Source organism: Hipposideros armiger, unplaced genomic scaffold, assembly GCF_001890085.2.
Source record: "Hipposideros armiger isolate ML-2016 unplaced genomic scaffold, ASM189008v1 scaffold_434, whole genome shotgun sequence".
Classification (NCBI taxonomy): Eukaryota; Metazoa; Chordata; class Mammalia; order Chiroptera; family Hipposideridae; genus Hipposideros; species Hipposideros armiger.
This window is the reverse complement of record NW_017731784.1, coordinates 1,491,088-1,513,712: the sequence shown is the minus strand read 5'-3', so window position 1 is coordinate 1,513,712 and position 22,625 is coordinate 1,491,088. Positions and strand designations below refer to the sequence as shown.

The 22,625-nt window shown below is 35.5% G+C and overlaps 1 protein-coding gene across 1 annotated transcript in view; it reads right to left on the bottom strand.

The window, feature by feature from the left end:
* Positions 1-22,625, bottom strand: part of LOC109394747 (sperm-associated antigen 6-like) — a 63,988-nt gene that overhangs the window by 21,947 nt on the left and 19,416 nt on the right. The window contains 6 exon segments of the mRNA XM_019665129.1: positions 247-278; positions 361-534; positions 1,427-1,632; positions 14,636-14,748; positions 14,750-14,817; positions 16,790-16,953. Coding sequence (XP_019520674.1) covers positions 247-278; positions 361-534; positions 1,427-1,632; positions 14,636-14,748; positions 14,750-14,817; positions 16,790-16,953 — 757 coding nt within the window.

The following is a 22,625-nucleotide window of genomic DNA, read 5'->3' as shown; positions in this document are numbered from 1 at the left end:
TTCAGTGATATAACCCAGTGGTTCTCAATGAGGTGAGTGGAGGCACTTTTGTCCCTTGGAAAATATTTGGCAATATATGGAGACACTTTTGATTGTCTTGACGTGGCAAGGGGTGCTACTGGCATCTATGGGCAGAGGCCAAGGAAAGGATGCTACAAAATATCCATCCTACAATATACAGGACAAACCCCCACAACAGTTATCTAGTAAAAAATGTCCACAGTGCTCAGGATGAGAAACACTGACCTAACCAGATCATGTGGCACGGCACTTGGGACCTATGTACAAATTGATGTTTGACTTCAACACGAAAACTAACTCATGTTATGGTATTTAAAGCTTTTTTTCTTTTTTTTTAACCTCAGGTGTGTGTTTTGCAATCTCTCTAATTAAAGTACAAGCATTTTTCTTTACATATTCATCTTTGTCCTTCAGACAGGTAAGTACAATTGGGAAAATCTCTACTTCAACCACTATTTCTGCCAGATCCACAGATTGTTTTGCAATCTGACTGAGAGCTGAAAGGACCTGACGCTGTTAAGCAAAAATCAAAATAAAACAAAACATTATGTAGAGTCCACTGCAGAGTTCAGATACATTTTAAGCAGCTTTATACATAGTCAAATTCCTCTATAATAAGGAAAAAAAAACAATTGCATATCTAACATAACCTAAGATTTCTGAGTGTCAAGACATTCACATCCTAGTCTTATATCTAAATACTCAATTTCTCAAATTCCCTCATTTCCAAATTAAGTGTCTTAGTTTTCTATGGGGTATTTTAATCTCTATCGCAGATGATCTAAGAATATGATCTTTGGATGAATACTAGTTCTTAATTATGGAACACTTAAATTGTTATTTACAATACATGTGGTAAGGTAGTAGAAAAAGATCAAGCAGAACTAACATCTTATTTTTGGTACGATGCTGATAACATTTCAAAGAACTTTCCATTGCTTAGTTAATACTAACAATTTAAAAACCTTATAGGATATAACCATTAGAATATAAAAGTATAATTGGTGACTATTAAATGAAAATCAGATTTTAGAAAGCTATAAAGAAGAGTAATATAAATATGACAATTTTCTTAGGAAATTTAAATAGTGGTGAGCTAGAAAACCTTTAGGTCTCTTCCCACCCTGAAATTCAATCATTATGTGATTTCTTATTTTAGTGATTAATGTTAATACTGATGCTACTTCTAATTTTAAGCCTTGCACATTCCTTCCCAGTCATGTGTTTATTGTCTAATGTTTACAGCACGATTTTCACATATTAGAAGACCAAATATGCAATATAGTCACATCTGTTTTCAGTGATAATTTACAAATTATTTTAAATGTATAATATTAATCTATACACATTTCCATTTTCTTAGATTAACAGAAGACTGGTTTGTTTTTTTATTATTTTTAAATACCTTCAATTTAGCATCAGGGTTCAGGATCATCTGGGCTAAGTGAGCAATCGCTCCCGCATCCACCACTGTCTGCGCCAGCTCTGGAGAGTGCTTTGAAATATCGCTGAGAGCCGAAGCAGCAATCTTTTTCAAAGCAATTTCTGGCTCCTGAACACAGAGTACTAAAAGAGGAACCGCTCCCGCGTCCACCACAGCTTGTGACAGTTCTGTGGGCCCAAGAAAAGTAATTAAGTGAGTATGGGTGACTGACCCTTGTGCAAGCCATTTTTCAACCTGACAGATACAGCAAAGAAAAAAGGGGAGGGTGTGCTTCACTGTCTCGACATCTGCATTTCAAATCAGCCTTCCTGGTTTCGTAAACCATGTGGACCAATCCTGAGCTGAAAAGAATACAGGTCAATAGATGGGCCTCCATTTACATGAACACATTTGAGGTAGATTAGGCTGAAATGGCTTGTTTTTCTTTCTTTTTCTTTTCTTTTTTTTTTTTTAAGAGAGTAAGCAGATGTCAGCTGTTTAAAGCTCTGACAATTCTGCACTTTTCAATGGGCAAGCATTTTATGCATGGTTTACAATAACAGAGAAAATTAAAGCACCAAAAATTTACCAACCACACTAATTAGGCAGTATTTTGTGCTATTTACATGAGTAAACATTAATATGAATCTTGTGTCAATAATGTCGATTTTTAAATTCCTTTCATCTTATAGTACTTTTGAAAGATTTTTAAAAACTTTATGCAAAATAAAAAGGTGCATTTTTATTATACATATAAAAACACTTTCAAAAACAAGATCTACAACTGAATAGCATACTTTATATAAATGTTAATGTTGAGATAAAAGACTAAATTTATCCTAAGCATTTTACATATCAGAAATAAACATCTTTTGAAAATGCATGATTTACTTGCGTGCCTAAGAATAACAGCTATAAAAATAACATATTTTAATTATAGATAATGAGAGATAAGCAGGCAGACCCATGTAATATATATGTAAAAAATGTCTTTTGAGAAGCATAACACACAATACATAGTCACAGATTCTGCTTTTATTGTATTCATGGCTTCTCTTACTAAGTCACCTATGACCATTTCTATAATCTCTTCCTTTCAAATTCTGTCCTCATTTTCCCAGATTTGTAGTGCCCTGACCATTTAAGTCTTAATAGCCAAGCTAGCTCTTCAGCATATCACTTAAAGTCTTTAAAGAAAATATGGTGTTTAATTTTTCAAAAGATTGGTAATATCATATTTTCTAAAAGGAAATAATGTTAGAAAACACACATTAACATCCAGTATTTGTTTTCCTTAAATTATTATAATTATCTTAGAAGTCCCAATATTACATAAACAATTCAGTCTTTCTTTCATTAGCAAGTATTAATGGAAGGGTACTATGTGCCAGATGCTTTCAACTCTGGTGCAGATGACAGGCTTCTACAAATGAAATCTACATTGATTAGCAAATAGTTTCAATCTTTAAAATGTGGTGTGAAATATGAAATACAATGGTAAATTAATATGTAATCTCAAGAACTAGAGGCAGATAAGTGGAAAAGTTATTTTTAAAAAGACAACAGCAGCAACAGACTTGAATACCAACACTTTCCTCAGAAGCATCTCTGTGATTCTACTTGAACTGCCTGAAGACCAACAAGACAGCAGGTAAAACAGGTGATCACTGTTTCTCTCCTTCCCCCATCCATCCAAGGGAAATGGAAAGAAACATAAAGTGTGATATTATATGGAACTTCTAGATATAATTTTCATATTTTATGTTAATTAACATGTTATTCAATCCAGTCCAAAGTATACAGGTGTCGTATGGTAATATCAACTTTCTACGTATATTTAAGGGCACCTAAAACATATACAATGGACTAAACATTTTGTTTCAAGAGAGTATAAGGTTAGTTCATCTATGTATATCACTTTTATGAGAGTAAAGAATATACAGTAAACTACAACTGTTTAAAAGTACTATTAATAAAAACCTAAGGTTCTTTTAAAAAAAAATCTATTATCTCTGTAATCCCCACTCATTTTATCCTTTCCTTGAATAACAGAGTGCCATATCCTCTTTTCCCTGAACTCTGTAATATTAATAATAAAGCAAACTCTGCTCTTCTAACTTGTTTGCCAATCCCATTCTAAGCTGTTTTCAGTTCTCTCTAGAGTTCTGATGTTAAATGCAGGGAAGGCTGAGGATGACACTGGAGGAAGATTCGCCATGAAGGTAATGAAGCTTCCAAGGACTTGGATTGGGCCTAGCAACTTTGTACTTGCAATTTCATATACGTTCCATCTCCAATTTTTTAAAAAGATTTTTATTAAAATATAGTTAATATGCAATATTGTATTAGTTTCAGGTATACACCATAATGATTCAACATTTATATTCCTAAAGAAGTGATCACCATGATAAGCCCAGCAACCATCTGACACGGTACCATGCTATCACAATATTATTGACTATATTCCCCATGCTATACATTACATCCCATGACTTATTGATTTTATAACTGGAAATTTGAACCTCTTATTCCCCTTCACCTTTACACCCCCTTTTTTAATATTGCAATTACAGTTGACACTCAATATTATTTTATGTTAATTTCAGTGTAGAGCATAGTGGTTTATATCTCCAAATTTACATTGTCCTAAAAAAGTCAGCATCTGCTCCTGGGTGGCACCCATTGTTATTTAAAATCACATTGTTCCAGCCAGGCAAGTGGCTCAGTTGGTTAAGCGTTTGGCTTGGGACCACCAGCTCTGAACAGCAGGGCTGCCAGTTCAGATCCCACATCAGCCAGTGATGTTGTGACCTCTCAGCTAAGATTGTGAACAACAGCTCGACCTGCAGCTGGGCTGCTGTGAGTGGCTGGTGATGGCGCAGGCTGTCAAGAGCTGCAGTGGGCTGCCAAGAGCTGCCATGAGCCGCTGTGAGCCGCTGTGAGCTGCTGTGAGCAGTCCAATAGCCAGCGACTGGCTGCCTCAGCTGGGAAGAGAGCAATGATCACAATACCAACATGGGCCAGTGAAGCGAAGTCCTCCACAACTAGACTGAAGAACCAAAGGACAGCAACTTGTCTGTTCCCCTCCCCCAATTCCCCAATAAAATATTTTTTAAAATAAATAAAAATAAAATTACACTGTTCTACTACCTTCATACATATGTTAGGTATAAGACCGTGTAGTACATACGGGTAAGAATAGGCATAAATAATGCACACTATACCATATTCCACTATTAGCTACCTCTGTAGTTAGCCTGCCTTTATTGCTACTCTTTCTCCTATGGCATATCTTTCTCCTCTTCCCTACTATTGCTTCCTCTCGCATTTCTGTGCCAGTGACTCTTGGTGTCTCGCCTGTAGCCTTTGTCAGCCAGGGCATGGACTTGTGAACCAATCCTGGCCAATGGGGCCTGAATAGAAGTCAGCTGAAAGCATCTGTGAGAGGTTTTCCTCTAACATAAACAGAGACACACAGGAGCAAACACTGACTCTTCTTTGCTGGACATGGTCATGTCTGCAAGTGACATCTGGACTCCTACATCCATCTTGCAACTATAAGAAATCACTAATATGCTGAGGATGACTGAGTACAAAAATGAAAAACATCTGGGGCCTCCATGACACTGTTCAGTTGCGTAACCAACCTTGGAGATGCCCTGATCTGAATTTTTGTGTCATGTGAAATAAAAAAATGTCCTTATTGTTTAAGCCACTTGTAGTTGATAACTTATAGCCAAAAAACATTCTAATGTAGTTCTGTCTTTGTTCGTGCTGACTGTATGTGTGTATTTTCCTCTCTTCTTGCAGTCATTGAGTGTTCATTAAATGCTTATTATGTGCTAGAAATTTGGCTAGATGTTGAGGCTGCAGAATGGAGTAAAACACTGTTTTGTTCTGGAGTTCTTTGCTCAGGATGAATATACAAACAGACCACTGCAAGTACGGAGCAGAGCTAGGAGTCACATCTGTGGAGTGTTTGGTGAAAATGTATACAGAAGTGCATTTCAGGCAGTGCTTCCCACTCCACCTAACTTCCTTTTGCTGTTTTCTTTTCTCCCTATACTGTACTTTCATACTCTAAAAAAAGCAGTAGTAACCAAAACATAAAAAATTCTGATACATGTAAAAATATCTTCCCATAGGAGAAATTCACAGAGCTCATTTTTAAACTCTAATTTGGAAATAAGTTTTGGTTCAATTAATTACCATGCTTATGAAATCAAAGATTGACATGTACAGAATCAGAGGCTCATAGAAGGTTTGTTTCTCCCCCTCCCCCACAAAAAAGCAGGGAGCCAAGAAATTTATCATCCCATATCTTTGAAAATATTTTAGCATCGTTTTAAATTTTAAGGGCATCTTAAAAAGTTTTTTTAAAAATATGCCTTCTATTGTGCAATAACAAGTGACATAATCATATACTGCTAATAACAAGTAAGATTAGAAGTAGTTATGCAAAGAAAATGCAGAGAAAAAGTTAGTATGCTATATCAACATACTAACAGGATTTATACTGAGTTAATGGTACTATTGGTGATATATTTTTCTTCTTTACTTGCCAAATTGTCTTCAACGTGATTATATTTTTTTTAAATAAAAGAAACATGAACATATCTTTTGCCCATACTTATAGCTACACTGGGGCTAACTATATTAACATTACTATTGTATAGGAAAAATAAATATAAACATTTTAGTTTCTCAATATGACAGAAAGTTTCTTATTTTAAAAAACAGTGGGAATGTTATTCCTGTAAGCGGCCTGAGGTGACCCCTGAAAATGATTCACTATTCATTTGACCCAGAGAGCCCCACAAAATCATGCAAATCGTGAGGTTCAAATCTTCGTGTTCACTTTAAGAACACTCATGAAACTGCCCAGGCCATCCATCAAGGGTATGAATATCTGAAAAGCCACCAAGTATCTAAAGGACGTCACGTTACAGAAGCAATGCATGCTGTTCCGTCGTTACAATGGTGGAGTTGGTAGCTGCGGCCAGGCCAAACAGTGGGGCTGGACGCAGGGTCAGTGACTCAAAAACAGTGCAGAATTTTTGCTGCAAATGCTTAAAAAGGCAGACAGTAATGCTGAAGAGTTTAGATGTAGACTCTCATGGGCAGATTAACCCATACATGAGCCCTTTCTGCCACACTGAGATGGTCCTTAATGAGAAAGAGCAGGTTGTTCTAGACCAGAAGAGAAGGCTGCACAGAAGAAAAAGATCTCCCAGAAGAAACTGAAGAAACAAAAACTTATGGCCTGGGAATAAATTCAGCATCAAATAAATGCTAATAGAAGTGGGAAAAAAAAAAGGTGGGAATGTATGCCTCCCTTAAAGAAAATTATTAGGAGAGGGTATATAATTATTCTTTAAAGAATTACTAATATACACTAGAAATATCCATTTACTTTTTCACACTTTCCCTCTTGCCTTAATCCATGCCCTGTTTACATTTTAATTGTCAGAGAGAATAAACTACCCAATAACACCTTCCTTATTAATATTAATATATTGCATATATTGCACACATGTGTACAATTGAATATACAGTCCTCAGATTTGATGGTCAGCTGTGTTAAGTAAAGGAATAACTAGTTCTGTTGGGCCTCATGAATAGCTCATTACTGAGTGAAGAAACTGAGGAGACCTCCTCTGTGGGACTGTGACAAGGGTGGTGGTGGGGTCATCCCCTCACACTTCTCTCTGTCTCTGTTTTTCCATGGTTCTTCTAATAATATTTATGAAGGTTATGTGCATGCAGTTCTTTGAATATTATAACATGAAAATTTGGGGTGACAATTCTTTGCTTCTCACATAGTTGCTTTTTCTTATGAATTTTCTTCTATGCTGTTTTTAGGATCTGGGTTTTCGGTTTTGGGATTTTTTCCTAACAAAATAAAGACTGAACTTGAAGTGCTCTCTAACAGGTGTGAAGTGTCACCATTTAAATGGATTAAAATCTTCAATTTCGCATAATCAAAAAAACTCAGTATAACTTCAGATTTAATTTTAAAATAAAAAAGACATGGATAAAAGGAACAACTTATAAGATCAACATATTTATAAAATTAGTACTCTCTAAAACTGATGAATGGAATATTAGAAATGACTTTATGCTGACTAGAAAGGAAGAGCGCAGACAGGAATGCCCATCGGCATTTAGTAGGCATGACTGTAACAGGTAAAACTACACAAATCAGGCAAAAGCAATTTTGCTTCAATAGTGCTCACGATGGCCTCAACTGCTCCTCTTAACTGTTAGTTGCCTGTTTAGATCAGGAGTGGTAAGCTGAAATGTCTGCGATGCTCACTCAAGAAACTAGAATAAGTGAAGCCAGAGAGTGTCAGAAAAATACCCACTGGGGGAGCAACAGTAAAATGGAGAAGGACAGGCACCAGCTACAAGGAACGGAAGTTACTCAGCTTCAGCCCAGTGTGGCCGCGTAGGAATACAGGTCTATGTTGTCAGATCTTTTGCTATTTCAAGAGAAGCCAGAAATCTGAGTTTTAATGTGAAATTGCTCAGTTTTTAAGTATTGGCAACTTTCTTTCTTTCTTTCTTCCTTCCTTCCTTCCTTCTTTCTTTCTTTCTTTCTTTCTTTCAAAGACTGTGTGAGACAACATAGTACAGGCCTAATAAAATACATTAATCTGTGGACCAGCTACAGCCTGCAACCACCATTTTACAGCATAGGCTTAAACCTCACATCTTCTAACAGCCTGTGGGGGAGCTTTCTGGATGTGGAAAGGTTCTTTCTAACTTTGATTCCTGCAGTCATGTTTTTTGAGTCATAAAAGAAGAACCACTTTAGTGGTTATTTAAGAAAATTCAGAGGAGAATTCCAAGCAATTGATGAAAACCTAATAATTGGCCTGCAAAAAAAAGGATTAATCTAAACATATGATACTCAACTAACTTTTCTGCTCACAACAGAGAGGTGGGAAAGAGTTTGAGCAAAAATAACTGATCCATCGTGAAAACTCACAAAAAGTACTCAAAATGAAGAGGCTCTCCAAAAGAAATAAAGGAAAAAACGTGTGTGTGTGTGTGTGTGTGTGTGTGTGTGTGTGTATTTAGCACACTAATTCAAAAATAATCAGGCAAATCAAACACTTCAGGAACTCTAATTTCTTTTAACTTTATTGCGTTTTATTTTTTCAAACACTACTTTTACTCACTGTTCCTAAGCCCTACAAAAAGTTATATTTTATTTGTTTCATTAAAAAGTGAAGGAAAGTTATGAATCATCATTTCTATGCACAGGTGGCCCTCCCTATCTATCAGTTTAAAGATAAGCTGGCTTTTGCATCTGGCTGTAAAATATATAGCTGTATCACTTCAAAACCTTTAAAGCAGGTTAAAAATATTTTTTTAATTTGGCTACCACTTATGTTAATTTTGTTATAATAATCAGTTACCCCATTCAACTACATTTTTCATTATTTGGTAAAATTATAGTCAAAACAAATATGGTGTTGCAATTGCCACAATGGTTATATACTGACCATACTCTGGTATTATTTTAGGACTGTCACTTCCAAAGCAGAAGAAATTTGTCTCGTGTTTGGTCTAACCCAGCTGATTATAATTGGTTTAGTTACCCACTGCTGTGTAACAAATCACACCACACTTAGCTGCTTAAAACAGGAAACATTTATTATTTCATAGTTTCTGTAGGTCAGGAATCTGGGGGCGGCTTAGCTGGGTGGTTCAGGCTGTGACCGCTCACTAGGCTGTAAGCAGGAGGAGGCTGTAGTTATCTGAGGCTTGACTGGGTCTGGAGCCCTGCTTCCGAGCACACTCATGGCAATGTTAGAAGAAGGTTCCAATTCCTCCCCATTTCTGGGGTCTTTCCACAGGGTGTTCATGATGAGGCCTCTCCCAAAGTGAGTGATCTAAAAAAGAAAACCGAAGACAAAAGCTACAGTCTTGTATAATCTAATCTCAGAAGTGACACTGTTAATGCAGGAGCTCAGCTCCCGGCAGGTGAACACTGGATATGGTGAGGCCAAAAAGGAACAACAATGGAGCCAGGGATAGGGGGTTCAGACCACTATATTCTCAAGGATAGCCAGTCGAAACACAAGAAGCAAACACCCGCCAATACCCCAACAAGGAGTCTTTCTGCACCACAGTCTCGCTGGCGGCCAGTCGAGACACAGGAAGTATTGTGTTGTCAGAAAAGTCATGATGTAGTTTTTCAGTTTTTCGTTGCAAAAATGTGTCATGACTTTTCCGACAACCCAATACACGTGTTGATTAAGAAAACTAAGGCAGTGTTTTAAGTCAGAAGCTGGTTATCATGGGGAAGCTACATGAATATATTTAATAACTTTTTTTTTAATGTCAGAGGCCTTATTGCACACACATTGTAACATGAGTATTTCAAAAGGTGGTGCAAACAAAAGAGCTTTGAGGGACAGCTGTACAGTTGCATGCCCAGGCAGGTACGCACAGATAGCCTTTCCCTACTTCCATTTTGTTGAGTCTGAGGCTAAATGATAATAGTTCATAAATAGATCTGTCTTAAGGATTCCATTTCAAATTTTTGCTATAACCTGGCTCCCACATGGAATTCCCACTGTAATTTCAATATTTCACAATACTTAGGAGGTGGGACCCAGAAGCTCGCAGAAGAGATTACTGCATAGATTTCTTAGAAGGAAAGGGAATTGTTACCCTAGTAAGTAATAAAAGAAATCATCACTCACATCCTGAATTATCAGTGAAAACAGAGTATTTAACCCCAAATAACTTGATTTCTTTTTCGGAGATTTCTTAAAAATGGAATATATTGAGATTAATAGGACATTCATTCAGTGTTTTCTCTTGGTATTAATGGTAAAATGTTTGATCAGACAAGCAAAATGCAGAATTGTAGGCAGAGTAGAACTACAACCATGGTTGCAATATTATAAAAAGTGGAAAACAAATGAAAATATTTCTAGATACAAAAAGTGTATTTTGTAAAGCTCTGACTCCAAGTAATTTATTTTCTTCATTACAAGAGCACTCCAGACCCCCTCTGTAGTTTTGCCTTATTCTATTCAGATTAGTCTTAGCTAAGTAACTATAAGTAAAAACTAAAAATTGCTAAAATTGGAGTTTTAAAAATTGCTTTAAATCTTATGTTACCTATTATCTTCCAAGGCCATACTCAAGTCTTTATCTTTTCCTACCTTCTCTTTCTCTCGTCTCCACTTCTTAACATATTGGGTTGTCAGAAAAGTCATAATGTATTTTTTCTGTTTTTCATTGCAAAAAATGCGTCATGACTTTTCCGATAATCCAGTAGTTTGAAGCTGCTTTTGGTACTTGAGATCTGTAAGACTGTGCCGTCCATCCCAGCTGATTGTAATTTCTTACTAAGGCCCTATTAACTTCAGATCAATGGCTTATTTGACTCACTTGACTTTTTAAAGGAGCTAGAATTACTTAACCTTCAAAGCATATGGATGGATGTATGTACTATCCCTTAATCTCTCCAACACTCAACCCATGTGTAAGGGTTGACTAGTGACTCTGAAGATTGAGTGGATAGAAGTGGTGTGGAAATGATGACAGTAGGAAAAATGACATTTGCGAGGTGGGGAGATAAATAAAAATCATACATTAGACTTTTTCATAATAATATGCAAATTTCCTATCCACCCTTTTCTCACTTCCACCTGCAATTAAAGATGCCAACCTTTCAGTTCAGAATTGTAGCTATCATGAGCTATTGTTACCATGGAAGGATGTTGCCTCTCTCAGATGTGTTGGTGAAGAATAAAGGGTTTTGTGGGAGGCAGCCTCTATGATGGCCCCCAGTGTTGCCTGCCTCCTCCTATTCACATCCTTGTGTAGCCTCCTCTCACACTGTACCAATGAAATATATTATAGCAGATGTGATGGTGTGTCTGTTGGGATGGAGTCCTAGAGAGCAGTTTCCAGGCTTTATGTGGAAAAGTACTGGCTCGGTTATTTAGCCTGCACATGCAAGCATTTATGTAACCAGCTGGCCATCAGCTGTAACCAGTTAGCCATCAGCCACCATTCTGTATGCTATGTAACTGCTGTGGCTATGTTAAAAAACGCGGGTGTTGTGAATCCTATTGGGTTGTTGGAAAAGTCATGATGTATTTTGTCTATGTTTTTCAAAGGTCATTTATTTATATAAAGAACAAAGATTAATCAATGATATATTGCCTGCTTTGTTCGATAACCTTTTGCCATCTTTCAGCGAGCTTCATAATTCCTCGTTCACAGAAGGACCTGTCTTTATTTGCGAAAAACTGAACAAAGTGCTCATTTACAACCTCATCTGAATAAACGTTATACCATGCAAGGAGTTTTGAAGAGAGTGAAACAAGTGGAAGTCTCGGCACAAGGTCAGGCGAGTATGGTGGGTGTGGCAACACATCTCATCCAAGCTCCAATAATTTTTGACGGGTGATCAAACTTGTGTGTGGTCTCGAGCTATAGCAATGGAACACAACTCTTTTACAACTAACAAGCTCTGGACATTTCTGGATGATGGATTCGTTCAAACTGTCCAATTGCCGACAGTCCACATTCGAATTGATTGTTGGTTCCTTGGTAGGAGCTCGAAAAACACGACACCTTTAAAATCCCACCACACTGAGAGCATAACCTTCCTCTGATGAATGTCTGCTTTCGATGTCCTTTGAAGCGAACCATCACATCAGGACCGAGACCGTTTGCACACCACATTGTTGTAAACAATCCACTTCTCATCACCAGTTATCAGTCACTTCAAAAAAGGATTATTTTCCTCATGTTTAATGAGCATATTGCAGATGTTTATACGCACCATTAAATGAACTTCTTTGAGTTCATGCGGAACCCAAATATCGAACTTGCTTACATATCCCAGCTTCTTCAAGTGGTCATGAATGCTTGAATGATGGATATTCAATGTTTCTGTAATCTCTTGTGTCATGTAACGTGGGTTTGACTCGATCAATGCCTTTATTTTGTCGTCATCAACCTCGGTGGGCCTCCCTGACGAAGGAGCGTTACTGAGATCAAAATCACCAGCACGGAATTTCATGAACCATCGTTGGCACTGATGTTCTTGTAGAGCATTGTCACCATAAACTTTATGCAACTTTTCACAAGCTTGATGCGCATTCTTCCCTTTATGGAAGTAAAATAGTAAAATATGGCAAAAGTGCACAGTTTGGTCTTCCATCTTCAACTTGTTGTAAAGTTTCCAAAACTCAACCAAATTGCTCAATTTTTTTTTTAGAATGAAGCTAGAACTGTCACCTGTCAAATGACATAGCAACAACATAGATGCGAATGACTCTAGTACTTCCAAAAATGAACTAGTGCCATTTGTTGCAAACATGCATCATGACTTTTCCAACAACCCAATAATATATATATAATATACTATATGTTAATTATATAATATATACCCAGGGGCGCCAAAAAATGTATACACATTTTTGGAAAGGAAAAAACTCTATTAAAATTATAATACTCAATATATATTGATAACAAAAGATGAATACAAGTTATGTGTATACATTTTTTGGCACCCCCATATATGTGTATATGAACATGTATATATGCACACACATACTCACACAAACACATTGAAAAACCTGAAAAACAAAGAATATCTTTAATTCAATTACCCTACTAACACAAACATGTATCTTTTTATAATTTCTGTCCACATAAAAAATATTTTTATATTATTATAATTGAAATATACAATTTTGTCCTCTTTACATTATAGTCACTTTTCCATGTTACCATGTAGGATTCACAGTTACCTTTTTAACTTGTTGAATGAGACTCCATTAAGTAAACTACCATAACTTAACCTCTAAATTCCTGCCAACTACTGAGGTTTTTGATATTACAAATACTGCTACAATAACATTCTCATGAATATAGTTTTTCTTTCGTTAAATTCTTTCCTTAGGATGAATTCCCAAAGCAAGTTTTTTGGAGTAACTGTGGAGTCTTTCACGACTTAGATTATTTTTACCAAACTACTTTCCACAAGTTTATATAATTTGTAGTGCCTCTGCCAATGAGCATAAACATCATCAGGTCCTCTCCAAACTTCAGTATTAATACTATTATCTTCCATTTATTGAATATTTACCATGTGTCAAGCACTAGTCTAAGTGCTTCACATATATTATCTCATCATCCTCACAACAAATCTCTGAAGCAGTTACTTTTAGTTAGTACTCTCCTTTTGCAGATGAGGAAGTTAAGGTTCAGAAAGTTTAAAAGCCATGTTCAATGTCGCATGGTAACTAAGTGGTAGAACATGGACTCCAACTCATATCCTGTCTAATACCACGGTGCTCTTCACCACTGCTTTATTCTTTTTTTCCCTAAATGATAATAGGTGGGAAAAGATGTATTCACTAATATTTTAACATGTAGTTCTTGATTACTAGCAAAGTTGATCATTTTTACATATGTTTGTTAAACTCTATATTCTTGTTCTGTTATTTGTTCATATTATTTTGCAACTTCTATAAAGTGGTGGGAGCAATTCACACAAGAGGTCCAGGTCGCTTCTTGATGACTTCATTGAGCTCCCTCTCTTTCTCCTCCTCCTTCCTGCCCAATATGTGCGGAATACAAAAATGTTCTAGAAAGTTATCATGTCCATATCTTTTCAACATTACTTACTCATACCATGTGGCCCTATTATGAGTAAGAGTGAAGACCCAATGTACCCTGAGGAGTGACACACTACAATAATTTCTTAACTGAACCAATTTGCCAAAGTCTTTGAGAAATAATCAATATCTCATTTGCCCCATTCTCTCCCTTTCTTTTTCCATCTTCAATTTCTCTTTGGCTAACTAAAATGTATAGGTTTTTGTAAACTTTTTATCCAAACAACTTTGGCATCATTCAAAACTTATCTCCTATAATGTATAGAAACATCATTAAAACCTCACCTATGCTTTACTAAGCAAAATCAGATTTACCTAATACATCTAAACTTTAATAATCCTTTTTGTTTGTTTGTTTGTTTTAGCTGAGCCATCCCGCCACCTGTTGGTAGCTTAGCAGCAGCTCAGCTCAGGCTGGGAATCAAACTGGCAAACCTGCTACTCAGAGCTCACACTTTTGAATGAGCGCTTAACCAACTGAGCCACTCAGCTGGCCCTAATAATCCTATTTTTAAAAATGCTCCATTACCTGCATTATGTCTTGCAATATACCCAAGTGCCCAGGCTACAGCCTCCTTCACTCCAGAGTCAAAATTTTCCAAGCATATCACCAGCCTATCCAGTGCTCTGTATTCAACTATCCTGAGCTATTTGAGGAGAATGTTTAGCAACTGCTTGTAACACAAAGGCAGCTGCTTTCTTATAAAAATGCTACAAGGATAAAACAAATAAAACTCAAAGTGAGTTGAGTACATATATAACCAAAAGTTAAAATAGACCAAAACTGATATAAAAATGACGTTACTGTAACAAAGCTCAACAGCATTTAAATACAAAGCATGAAAAACATCTTGCTAAATTATTTTTATTTTTTTGCATCCCATAGCTTTTGTTCAATGACTGAACTAAAACAATGTCTTACATTACATTTCAAATGTTTTATTCTAAAACATGCATTTATAAAATAAAATATTATATCTCCTACTTATTATATTTCCTACAAATTCATAAAATAATGAGATTTTATGTATCTGCATCACACTGAAAGGTATTTGTTTGACCTATGGGAACTCTTAGACTCAGCATGTGCAACTAAATTGTCAACTCACAAATTTGTTTCTTTACTTGCTCTCAGTCTCTGAGCATGGTAGGCCTTTCATGGCCTCAACTAATCTTTCTGGTGTCCTAAATTATCCTGAAGTAACAACCATGTTTTGAGATGCACTTACCAATCATTGGATAAACATAAAGGCAAAACACTCTTGATACATTTTAAAACTTATCCTGGCAAATAAACTGTCTAAACAGTGGGATATGTTATTTATCCCTTTTTAGAAATGATTTTTTTAAAAGGTAAATACAAATGACTTAGCATTATGTGAATTTTAAGTAATGCTTCATATTTATAATATTTCACATATATAAATTTATCAGACTAAGAAAATAAAACAATTTTCTTCATATAACTAAAAAATTATTTAGTAAGTATTTAGCTATAACACTCACTGTGGTTTTATGGTTCACATAATGGCACAGTAATGGCTCCTACCTCTTCTTTTTATTAATAGAACCCAGTTAATCCCCTATTTTAGATTCTTTGTTTCTATTTCTTTACAGTGACTACTTAAAAGTGACTGGGTGACTATAGCATTCATTTTGAAAGCATTCTGTTTAGTTAGTCTAAAATCTTAAGGTACAATAAAAATTATAGGAGAGAGAAAATACATCAAGTATATTTTCAACATATTATATCTCAAAACCTGGTATATATTGATGATATAAGAAATATGCTATGTTAGTAATAATGTTTTGATTTTGTACATTTCTTTAGCTTCTTAAATATAACATATATAGATATTAAAATATTTGTTGTAAAGTCTAATTTTATGTCAGTAACCAAGTATCAGTTAATTTATTGTAATAATTAGAATAGAGTTTTAAAGTAGCTTTCCACAGATTATTTTCTTATAATTGTGGGAAAATAATGCTGATACATTTCTTGTCATTAACTTAAGCTAATTTGACTTTTTATATTACAGAATTTTCAAATTCACAGGCAATTTATTGGGCATCAATAGTCACTACTAACTACAGTACCTATAATTCACACTTTCTGATCTCATTCCCCCTTTCTGCTAATTTCCACTTGCCCAAATTCCTCCTTTCTCTCCCACTCCTCACCAAAATAATTTCCTTTAAAAAAACAAAACAAAACAAAAAGCAAAAGTAAACCCGGAGGACTTTGTACCTCATAAAGAGAGGTTAAGTCTCCTGCAAGAAATGAGTTAAAAGACTAGTAAGTGAATGAGATAAAAGCTTGTAACATAAGTATTGCTGAAAACAACTTTTTGTTTGCCTAGGCCTTCATACGAGAGTATACTGTTCTAAAACTGATCCTATAACTTTAATATCCTCAATACACAGAAATACTGCTTTATGTATAATTTCATTAAAATTTTTAGTCTGTTTTCTCCTTATGTTAACAGTAATTGAGAAAAGCTGCATATCAACCCCAAAATAAAATACCCTAAAAATATTGTGCAGTTCAAAGAACTGAAGGTATATTAATATCTTAATAATTCTAATACCTACAAGCTTGCAACTGTACCAAAACTATCAAATTTTTAAAAATCCAAGGTAGCAACAACAAAAACATATAACTTATTTTTATTTTTAATCTTACATTCTGTTCCAATGAATAAACAAGCTGTGGAGGAATGTCGTCCTTCACAACTGCTTCTACTAGGTCATCATTATAATTAGCCAGTCTCCCAAGAGCCAAAGCAGCAGTCTGTTGAATTGTTGGGACCACATCCAGAAGAAGAGGTCTTAGCAAAGACACTACACCTGAGTTAAATTATGAAAGAACAGAAATCAGCAAAATTTAAATTAAAAAGCAAACGTACAATTCAGCAATGTATGCAAATAAGAAAATTAAGTGGAAAAATCAGCAAAACAAAAAAAAAATTATCCACTAAGAACTAATGTGATATTTAGAAGCATATAGCTGACCAAGACAAGAATAATACAACCTGTAATTATCAAAGCAGCAGCATAACATGGAAATAAGAAAGGTTTGGGATTAGATAAGAGTTTAATCCCTGATTTGGCAAATACTGGCTATGTGACCTGACAGGGCTGTCATGAGGAATGCAGAGAAAGGCTGTGAAGCACAGAATACAATGCCTACAACGTGGGGGGCGAGGGGTGGTAGATTTCCCCCCAGCCTTTGCAAATCCTATCTTTCAGGGCTCAGTTCAGGTCCTTTCCTCTCAATGAAGTCTTCTGCTTGTTTGTTTTTCTCTGATTCCAACTGTTGGGTCTTTTTTCTCATTCCAAGTGAACTTAGAGTTTATTACAGAAATTGAATCAGGATCTCTATCTCAGAGCCAGGGGAGCTAGGAGGGACATTTGGCCAGGACCTCACATTCATGAAGGGCTGCAAATCAGGTTTCTGACATTATCTCCAAATAAATACATTCTTTGAGATAAGGAAGTATATCATATTACTAGCTCTCATAATATTCACTCTAGGTTTGAATACATAGTAGGTATATCATCACCACAACAAAAATAATAAAAGTAGCTTATATTTATGGAGCACTTATATGCACACATTGTTTTATTATTTTTTTTTAGCTGAGCCATCCTGCCACCTGTTGGCAGCTGTTGGCAGCTCAGCTCAGGCCAGGAATCGAACCAGCGACCCTGTATCTCAGAGCTCATATTCTTGAGCGAGCTCTTAACCAATTGATCTGCTCAGCTGGCTGCACACACTGTTTTAAGGTCTTGTTTTCCATATTAACTCACCAAACTCTCATAACAAACCTATGAAGTAGGCCCTATTCTTATGTCTATTTTACAGATCAGGAAATGGAGGCTGAGAGAGGTTAAGGAAATCATCATACCACTAAGAAATGGCAGAGCAAGGTTAGAAATTCTGACATTCTTTTTCAATAATTAATAAATAAATAATATGTATTAAAAATTGAGGAGTGGGGAAAGGGGACAAATCATAACTGAATTTTGGTTATTTTATTGGCTATTCCAACTCTTTATATTAACTTTGCCTTACTATAAAATTTGCAAAATAGCCAACTGCTATTTGTGCTTTAATGATGGTGTTTTAGTCTAAGGTTACAAGAAAGGTAATGACAGAGTTCAAACTGGAACAAAGTTCCTCTTGACTTTCTAAACTTTACACAATTTACATCAGGCTTTTCAACTTGATGTTACTACATCTTTTCAATAAAAACATACCCCAGTGATCTATAAAAGCAAATATTACTAATATCCTTTCATAATGTTATATCCAGAAACATTAATTAGAATAAAAGGAAAATATTTACAGTAACATTTAGGATTAGACAAAAATAAGATAAATAGTACCACCAAATAACATAAACAAAATAATAATGATGTTTATCACAGATACATTTAATAATGTGATCTGTGGCTTTTCATATCTTCCAATTTCATTTAGTGATCATTTTTATATCTAAGTTGGCCTCGTTAGTCATTTACATAAGGCACAGTTGCAAGTTTAAATCCCACTCAGGCTAGTTAACTTTGCAGCCACAAAGCCCTCCTACTAGTGCTCATGCCATAGCTGCTGTGAAACAAATCACATGTCTTTGCTCGTAAGTGTTGCTTATACTATTATCTATATTTGAAATGTAATTGGGAAATCAATCCATATTGGGTTATTCAACCTAGATATTTTGAATTAAAATCTCAAGAAATTTGAACCTTTGTTAAGAATTTGAAGAATGAATTCATCTGTTTAGATCTATAATATTTAAATTATAAATGTTTACTATTAGTATAGTATTTAGCTAATATACCAGAAGTCTCCCAATTTTGGAAAATTTCAGTTTGTAATTTTAGCAGTAAAATACTTTACACGCCAAAAGATATTTCACTTGTCCATCTACTCGAAGGAATTTTCTGTTTTATGTGTTTTTCTCCTCCATTTCTCTACTGCATCTGGCCCAGGAAAAATAGTGTCAATAAAATGACACAATTCCGGGCAGGCCGAGTGGCGTGATGGTTTCGAACTGGCTTGGGACGCCAGAAGGCCCCGGTTTGGATCTACATATGAGGGCCAGTGACACTGCCCTCTACAGCTAGGATGCTGAACAACAGCTCAACCTGGAGCTGGGCTGCTGAGAGTCGCCTGCAACGGCGTAGGCTGCAGCCCCTGCGGCAGTGGGTCGCCATGGGCTACCGTGTGTAGCCAGCAGCCAGCGTGAGTGGCCGTCCAGAAGCTGGCGACTGATCTGCCTCTCCCGGGAAGAGCGCAATGATGGTGCCAACTTGGGCCAGTGAAGCAACGTCCTCCACAACTAGACTGAAGAACAAAACGACAGCAACTTGTCTGTTCCCCTTCCCCAAATTCCCCAGCACTGTTCCCATCCCCCCAATTCCCCAATGAAAATCTTTAAAAAAAAAATGACACAATTCCTTTCCTTCAGTTTCCTTCTATATCCAAGTTAGGTTTCTACACAGATGCTTCTGCTCTACATACTTTTCCTATATTCCTTAGTTCAGACAGTAGCATAATGAGGATTTTGAAAAATATTAAATCTCTGAACCTAAAAAGTAAAAGATAAAGTTTCCATTTGAAATGTCTTTGTTTGAATAGACATTCTTATAATAGAAAACGTTGCCCTTAATTTCTAGTCCTTGAATTGCCTCTTAGTGCTTCATAATCATGAGTCCCCAGGGACATGTTTTTTAATCTCTTATACAGATTAGGCATGGAGAGTTTGTTATTCTAATTATAGGTTTGTCCTAAAAATACAGATAATGATGGGGGAGAGGGGGAGAGAGAGAGAGAGAGAAAGAGAAAGAGAGGGAGAGAGGGAGAGAGAGAGAGAAAGGGAAGAGAAAAGAAGTATATATAACATAAAAAGAAAACTTTCCTTACCCACCTGTCCATTAGGAATCCATAGTGACTGATCCTTGGCGAGCAAATGGATGAAAATTTAGAGTCCATAAATTACAGCAGTCTGAATAGTCGCTGCATATCTGATACACAAGGTCTCTAAGGGAGCAGCTAATGACCTCATTGGGGTCTCCACTGAAGGATCCAACATGTACTAACATCTAATATTAAAATAATAATTCATATATTGTACTTTAATATCTATAAAACAATCTGTCTACTCTATACAAACTAATAAAATGGTGTGAAATTATTTCTGAAATTTAAATTCTAGGATAAATCTTTATAGTTCCTCCCTCTCCCCCAAATTTATAGCTTTAAAGTTCCTTTTCCATTTTTCTTGTTCCTGTGCCATACTAGTGACATTGCTGCTAATACCTACACTGCAGTCCAGTTATGCCCAAAACAAAAACAATCTTGCTGATTATGTTCACAGTCATTTATTTAAAAACACAGATCAGGGTTTACCAAGTGGCAAGGAATAGGACTACACATGAGTTAAGGCAGCTCCTCCTCTCAAGAAGCTAATAATCTAGTGGAGGAGATTATAAAATAGCATCAAAATAATCACAACTCTTTCCTTTAATTCCTTTTAATGCAACATATTCGTAATACTTTGATTTTGCATGCCAACTGCATATACAAGTCAGGAAGGAAATAGCAAACATTTCCAAAGACAAAAATATTATCCATTAAGTCTCAGTTTACATGTATATAGTTTATATACATGTTACCTCAGTCTTCTGTTTAAAAAGATATTTAACATCTCAACTTTTTAATTAAAAACAAGTATCTAGGTGGGTGGGGTAAAAAATAATGATAAAAATAAATAAGATAAAAACAAGTATCTACAAACTGGGCCTTTGGGCCCATTTAAGTAATGGTAAAGATTTCTGGTTTCCCTAGTTACTTATCCTCTTTGTTTTGTTTTTCAATTTTTTAATTTTATTTATTTTTATTGTGATAAAACATACATTACATAAAACTTGTCACTTTAACCATTTTTAGGTGTACAATTCAGGGGCATTAAGTATAGTCCCAATGTTGTAACCATCACCCACTATCATTTCCAAAACTTTTTCATCATTGCTAAAAGATACTCTATACAAATTAAACAATAGCTTCCCATTTCCCCCTACCCCCAGCCTCTGGTAACCTCCATTCTACTTTCTGTCTCTTTTAATTTGTCAACCTAGATATCTCATATAAATGGAATCATATATTATTTGTCCTTTTTGTCTGGCTCGTTTCACTTAACATGTTTTCAAGGTTCATCCTTTGCAGCATGTATCAAAATTCATTCCTTTTTAAAATGAATTATATTCCATTGTATGTATACCACCACATTTTGTATGTTCATTCATCTGTTGATAGGCACTTAGGTTGTTTCCATGTTTTAGTTATTGCATATAATGCCGTTATGAACACTGGTGTACAAGTATAAATTTGAGTCCCTGCTTTCAATTCTTTTGAGTATATACCTAGGAGTGGAATTGCTGGAGCAAGTGGTAATTCTATGTTTAACTTTTTGAGGAGCCACCACACTGTTTTCCCCAATGGCTACTCCGTTTTACATCCCCACCAGCAAAGCACAAGGGTTCCAATTTCTCCACATTCTCACCAACGCTTATTTTTTGTTGTTGTTTTTTATAATAGCCATCCTAATGGGTGTGAGGTAATATCAAACTGTGGCTTGATTTGCATTCCCCTAATGACTTGTAATATAGAACATCTTTTCATGTGCTTATTGGCCATTTGTATATCTTCTTTGGAGAAATGTCTATTCAAATTTTTGGACCATTTTTTAATCAGGTTATTTGGTTTTTTGTCATTGTTGTTGTTGGATTTTAGGAGTTCTCTATACATTCTGGATATTAATCTCTTATCAGATATATGCTTTGCAAATATATTCTCCAATTCTGTGAGCCGTCTTTTTACTCTCTTGATAGTGCCCTTTGATGCCCTTCATTGTATTTTTAGACATAAAATGAAGTGATTTCTACCATATATATTTTTTACTTTCTAATTTTATTCAAAATTAACATAAATGTATAAAATATGTTAGCTTTAGTATTATAAAATTTTCAAAGCTTTAAAATTTTAAATTCCAACAATATGTTACATTTTTATCTAAAATTACTTTCTATGACTATATGACTATTTACTATGAAATTGTTACTATAGTTTATTCAAGTTTTGGAAGAAGTGCTTTCTGCATACAATTAACCAATACACAGCAAAGAATTCACCTTTGACTGTCAGTGTTATCGTCTCACTCAAGCATTCTGTTTGGGGTCCAATAAGACTATAAAAGAAACTTCATTCTTTAGAAATAGAAGGAATCACTTGCCCTGCATGTTACATGACTGCCTATACTAAGAGACAGCAGACTGAGGTAATTAAAAACATATATCTGGCGGGAGACTGGGTTCAAATCCTAGTTCTGCCACTTCCCAGCTGTGGGACTCAGCAAAGTTAGTTAACATCTCTGTGTCTGTTGTGTCTGTTTCCTCATATGTGAAATGGTGGCAAATGCTAGGACTACCTCATAAAACTGTTGTAAGAATTACAA